The sequence below is a fragment of the Malus sylvestris genome, chromosome 5 (genome assembly GCF_916048215.2).
Source record: "Malus sylvestris chromosome 5, drMalSylv7.2, whole genome shotgun sequence".
Lineage (NCBI taxonomy): Eukaryota > Viridiplantae > Streptophyta > Magnoliopsida > Rosales > Rosaceae > Malus > Malus sylvestris.
In genome coordinates this window covers 36276133-36282400 of record NC_062264.1, presented here as the reverse complement: position 1 = coordinate 36282400, position 6268 = coordinate 36276133, and the positions used below count along the sequence as shown (strand labels likewise).

The 6268-nt window shown below is 36.4% G+C and overlaps 1 protein-coding gene and 1 long non-coding RNA gene across 2 annotated transcripts; both read left to right on the top strand.

The window, feature by feature from the left end:
- Nucleotides 1-269: 269 nt before the first annotated feature.
- LOC126622216 (aspartic proteinase NANA, chloroplast-like) lies at nucleotides 270-3215 on the top strand. Its single transcript, XM_050290895.1, has 2 exons — nucleotides 270-1122; nucleotides 2218-3215. Exons 1-2 carry the CDS (start codon nucleotides 455-457, stop codon nucleotides 3041-3043), a joined length of 1494 nt encoding a protein of 497 aa, XP_050146852.1. The 5' UTR covers nucleotides 270-454; the 3' UTR covers nucleotides 3044-3215.
- A 266-nt stretch (nucleotides 3216-3481) lies between these two features.
- On the top strand, nucleotides 3482-5405 carry LOC126622227 (uncharacterized). The gene is made up of 2 exons (XR_007623376.1): nucleotides 3482-3614; nucleotides 5055-5405. It is a non-coding gene; the product is annotated as an uncharacterized LOC126622227 (long non-coding RNA).
- Nucleotides 5406-6268: the final 863 nt, after the last annotated feature.

The following is a 6268-nucleotide window of genomic DNA, read 5'->3' as shown; positions in this document are numbered from 1 at the left end:
TGTCACGTACCATGTGGATTTAGGTGCCAAACACAAGATTTTTTTTTTCCAAGATATAGTAAGGCTAGACATTTACATATAAAGGGAATAAAAAAAATTATGTGGTAGAAAATAAAAATAAAAATAAAAAGACAGATGAAATCCAAAAAATCCAAAAAATAAAGGCCCCTCCCTTTATGGTTTCCAACCTCTCACACTTTAGATACCAAACAAAAAAGAAACCCTCCAACTCTTTCTTTTGGGCCTCTTGTTACTCCTCCTTACTTGTTAATTAACATCCAAAATTTACTAATTAGGCCTCAACTGCAAAACCAGAAATCCCAGACTGGCATTTGCTCCTCCTCCCAAAATATAAAACCTAATTTTAGCTTTCTTCCGTTTCTCCTCTCCTGTTTTTATACATTCCCATTTCTACACTTTTTTCATTTGTGAGTTTTGTTTCATTTTTCCGACGATGAAGATGGAGCAAAATTCAACCCTCTTCATCATTTTCCTCCTCTCCGTAATCCACAGCTTCGTGTTCGTTCATGCACTCCGCGGCGCGAGCCCGGAGAAAGCCTTGAAGCTCAAGCTAATCCACAGGTACTCTCCACATTATAATGGCCTGCATGGGGATGAGAAGCCTAAAAACCAGCAGGAGCTCCTCAGGTTGCTCCACCGCCACGACATTGTCCGCCATCAAATGATATCGTACAGAAGGCAACAACAACAAGAAGAAAGCCTTCTTGATGCTGAAGAGGTAATATTAAACAGCAGCCGGATCGCGGCGAGGCGGATGGCTTGGGAAAAAAGAGGCTCCATGGCAATGCCGATAAGTTCGGGTTCGGATTACGGTTGGGGGCAGTACCTGGTTAAAATTAAAATCGGAACGCCGGCACAAAAGTTCTTGTTAGTCGCGGATACCGGCAGTGACTTGACGTGGATAAACTGCAGATACCGTTGCAGAAACCGGTGCGAGAAGCACCAAGGAAGGTTGCAACACAAGAGGGTTTTCCATGCAGAACTTTCTTCTTCCTTTAAAACTGTGCCGTGTTCTTCGAAATTGTGCAAGGTTGGTCTGTGGACTATGTTTTCTCTCCAACAGTGCTCCACCCCATCGAGCCCTTGCAGATATGATTACTCGTACGTACGCTTGCTTCTCAATTTCCATTTTCCTGCTTATTGATTCTTTGTTTTTGTTTTAATTTGCTTGTGAAAATGTCAAATTGGAGAACCCAGCTGTTTCCAGTTTAGGATGAGGTCCAAAAGTTTGGTTCCAAATTGGGATAAGAGAATCTTAATAGTTATGATTTGACGCTAATTATTGTGTGGTATTAGAACATAACTAATATGCTCATGCTATAATAGCAGACTGATTATACTACGTGACTACATACCATGCATTGTATTTTTGTTAAAATTATTTTAAATTAGAAATGGAAATGGAAGAGAAAATCCAAACCAGAAGTAGTTGGAAGTGTCTTTTCTGAGGTACATACGTCCATTTCATTTTTAAAGCCGACCTAAAATTGTTCTACAACTTGTCTTTAGGGAACTTGGTTTTAGTTGTGTTAACAATATACATACTAAATATTAAAGTCGGTATAAACAGAAATTACATGGTCATGTGTTTGTCCAGGAGTTTTATAGGGTCTTTTGTTTAGCATCATCCTCTTCGTCACCCTTGTTGTTCATGGACCATTTTTGCTAAGGCTAAAGGATAATTAGGGTTTTTCTAAAAATCAGAATCAACACAGAGTTAGCTAAATTTTTTAAGAAGTCTCTAATGCAATCAGATACAATTGTGGGGTACTCCAAATTCATCAGTTGCAGAAGATGTAGGCGCTGCATTTTACCTACATTCAGCAAAAAGATTTAAATGGCACTTATTGTAAGTAGTTGAGAGTCACATGATGCACATTTTTTGTACCAAACACAAAGATTTAATATCACTCGCAGGTGGTAGCTTGATCTGTATTTTGTAACGGCGTAATCTTTTAAAGAATATCTAGAGTTTAGGTTGTTGGACATCCTAAATTCAAAACTTAAGATCCAAAACCCTAAATGTAAATCTTATAACGGATGTATATGCCTCTCCACATGCTGAATGAGATTGAAAGTGTGGAAAAGTGTTAACCTAGTATACATTGTTGGTTCATACCCTAATAACAACTCAATCTACACCTATTTATGAATAACCAACAACTTAATTTGTTTTTCACAATGCTATTGTGTTAGGTACATAGAGGGGGCTCATGCATTTGGGCTGTTTGCCAATGAGACTGTAAGAGCAACCCTGGCAAGTGGCACGAGAACCAAACTGGAAAACGTGATAGTTGGTTGCACAGACCACATCAAGGGCAGTGGAGGCATTAGACATGGTGATGGTATATTGGGGTTGGGCTTTGGCAGGAACTCATTCACTACCAAGGCTTCCCTACACTTTGGTGGCAAGTTTTCTTATTGCCTGGTTGATCAGCAAAGCCCCAAACATGTCTCAAATTTTCTCACATTTGGTGGCCACAAAGCAGCTAGATTGCAGAAACAAATGAACTACACAAAGCTGGTTATCGGTGACTCCGAGGATAAGGGGTCGTTCTACGGCGTAAATGTGCAGGGAATCTCAGTTGGGGGGAAAATGTTAGATATACCACCTCGTGTGTGGGACGAAAATCTTAAAGGTGGAACCATTGTTGATTCAGGCACAAGCCTCACATTTCTGAAAGTGCCGGCATATAAAGCTGTCATGAAAGTAATGACAATGGCTTTGTCGAAAGTGAAAAAATTGTCACCAGATGATGACCCTTTTGACTTTTGCTTCAGTTCCAAGGGATTCAACAGGTCTTTAGTGCCAAAATTCGCAATTCACTTTGCAGATGGAGCTATATTTGAGCCACCAGTGAAGAGCTATGTTCTTGAGGTTGCTGACGGGAAGATGTGCCTAGGGTTTGTGCCAACTAATGTTGGTCCCTCTGTTATTGGCAACATAATGCAGCAAAACCATTTGTGGGAATTTGACTTAGGGAGGAGGACACTGGGTTTTGCTCCCTCCACCTGCACCTAGGACTTGTTCAAATACTGGAATTGGATTGATTATGTTCTTGTAATAACTTTTTCTATTTCTTCCCATATATAATTGTGTATGAAATTCATTGCATTCTTATGGTGACGTCTTGTACTTGATCATAAATCATAATTGGGTTTTCACACTTGTATCCATCCAAGTGTTTCACATACGTATATGCCTTAACAATTCTACAAATTAAACTTTTGTACATCCAAGTTATTGACCGACTAATTCTTGGTGTAGTGCGTTATCTCTCTTTGTAATACTAAAAGAAAGTTCAAAGTCGAATTCTTGTTCTGTTACGAATAACTATGGGCTGGGTGAAATAAAGTTGAAACTAATGGGCGTGGGATAACATAATTTGATTTCTTGGACATATTCAATATATGTTGGAAAAATATAACTTCTAAGAGAAAAATTTCATGAACTGACAGATGCATAGGATCAATAATGTATGCAGTTGCTCTTCTCCGCATTCCACATTATTGCTAGACACGAAATAACGCAATGTTCTTTTTGAGAATGACTCTCCTGGGCGCAAGATGTCCACTCTAAAAGGCTGAAGGGGGTAAGAAGCCAAATGCAACTAAGTTTTGGTCCTATCTAATTTTACTTCTCTTGAGAAGAAAAGTTCTTGAATCCGCTTGTGCTTCTATGTTATGCTTCTATCTAATTTTACGTCTCTTTCATTTGATAAGTTTAACGATCACGAGCAAGTATGAATGATTCTATTTCCAAATCAAGTATGAATGATTGAATTAAGAGCACAAAATTATTAAGCATGAATGATTGTCTACATGGGAAAGTGAACACAGAGTAAGTGTGCCTGAATAATTGAACACATATTAGATATATCGAGTCCATTTGAAGAGCACAAAATAGTATATGGTAGCTTCCAAAATGTAAGTCCACAGGAACAGATGCTTCATGTAAATAGCTTGCATGATTAGTTTAGCAGTAGAGTGAGCTTTTTCTTCTTCTTCCTGCAAAACGTGAGAGATACCACTCCTGACGTGCACGCTTGTAATACTAGGATAAATGCCATTATTAATCACCAATCAGACTTTGTCGTTATAAAAGATTGATTGGTTGGTTGGTTGGTTAAGATTCTTCTTTGTTTGTCGTTAATAAACATGAAAATGAGTCATTGTAGGCCCCGATTAATCTATTAGTACAACATATCAATGATCATCCATAACAGTTTAAGACAAATCTATTGCGTTAAGCGACTTATACATCTTTCAGAAAGGATAATTGTCTAGATTATGCATTTCATGTTTAGAGTTTAGATCAGCTATGCGTTAAATAGATAATTTCTTGTCGTTATAATACGTGTATTTGTTTATTAATATTGTATTCTATGTCTTCTTTCATGATGTATCAACTTTGTTGCTAACTCATTATAATATATGGATATACAGTGATAACAAGTGACAACACGGTGATCTACCACACATTCGGTGATCTACCACACATTAGTATATATGTACCATCTTATATCTGAAGAACATAAAATTATGACCCATATTATGTCAATCTCTTTTTGGGAAAGAATATTTATGTTCAACTTTAGAATTGTTGTATCGTAATATTAATTTCTTGTCAATCTAGTATGTTATTGTTAGACAATATATTTAGACCGTTGTGTGTGATTCAAATAATAGTGTGCACATAAAACATATCAGATTGTTTTACTTACAATTAAGGGATATATATACTGATATGCGGTTTAGAAGAATAGAGATCAATGAGAGGGTTGGAAAGGGCATCACGTAAATTTACATGAATCAAGGTGCTTCTCCCGTTACCCTAACAACTCTCATCGCTCACTATTTTTATCATGTTGTGAATAATTTGGCCATCACTCTAATAAGAACAAGTACCAATCTATCTATCTAGCTAAGATGTAAACGTCTATCTAACGGCCATGTGCATTGAGTGATTGAGGTCAAGCTTCATTGTTTAATTCCCTTATATATTTTTTCACATTAATATATAAAATCTGCAGGAACTTTGTTGTCTTCTTCTCTGTCGTCATGCATATACATACTTGGCCTTTTGAGCAAAATCGTGAGTTGTAGATGGGAGCAGGTAATTAAGACGCTCATACAATCAGCTTAAAGTCTTGATCGAACTCCCTCCAGCAGGAGAGCGACTAACACATTGTTAGGAGTATTTAGAAACTCCATTGTTGAATTAGGGTTGGAATTTAGATCCTTTTTGTGGAAATCAAAAGGTGGGCCTTTATTTTGAAGATGAGTTTGAAATTTTTAGGGTTTAGTAGTGAGTTTAAACTTTGTAGTTTAAATTAGTTTAAAGTAAAATATTGCTAATAAATAAAACACTATTTAGCACGGTATGTAAAGTCATCTTGCAACGAACTGAGAATAGATCCATAAAAACATCCAACCTTTCCCAAAATCTTCCCTAATTTAGAATTTGGGAAATTGACATAAACAGCTCCAACCATAGTCTCCCAAATTTAGGGTTTCCCTAAAAATTTACGGGAACTCTTTCCAATTTTGACTATATGCATACAACAAACATACAATGAGATAAGTCTATTTATTGGCGTGGTATGAACAAAAATATGATGTCTCTAACATTTCATTTCCTAAAAATTAATATGAGACAACATCAGATAAAGGATTGGAGTTGCTCTAATGTTATCTCAGTTTCATGTTTTGTAACTGCACATTTCGAGCTTTGTTTGGTGTTGTTACACAAATAAAAGAATGATGAAAGATCAAGTATGTTGCGTTACCATGAAAGCATCAAATGAAGTTATGAACCATGAACTAAAACAAAGCCTAATGAAAGAATGTCTAAATGGGCTGAGCATTGGGCCCAAGTTTAATAGTTTGGTATAAAAGTGGACTATCTGGCCCGTAAAACTCTTGGGCTCAATTTTCAATTGTTCAACTTAAAAACTATTATTAGAGAAAAGTTATATAACTAAATACCACTTCTAAATCACTTAGTATTACATTCTAATGATATCATCTTCACTTGTAAGTGAGAGGTCTTAGGTTTAATTCTCACTAATATTGAAGTTGAACTGCATTATTGTTAACCCATTGTGAGGCTAAACCCACTCCTTCCTCATTAGTGTAGAGAATATTATTTGTTAAAGAAAAAAAACCGGTTCTAAATGGCTTATAAGTTATAACATTTCTTTTTTTACTGCGCATGACAAAGATCTTTTGAAAATTCAATAATTCA

Bases quoted from the DNA above. Each gene is read 5' to 3' on its own strand.
- LOC126622216 (XM_050290895.1), top strand. From the start codon at position 455: ATGAAGATGGAGCAAAATTCAACCCTCTTCATCATTTTCCTCCTCTCC. The intron at 1,123-2,217 runs GTACGTACGCTT...CTATTGTGTTAG, and splicing joins CCTTGCAGATATGATTACTC to GTACATAGAGGGGGCTCATG.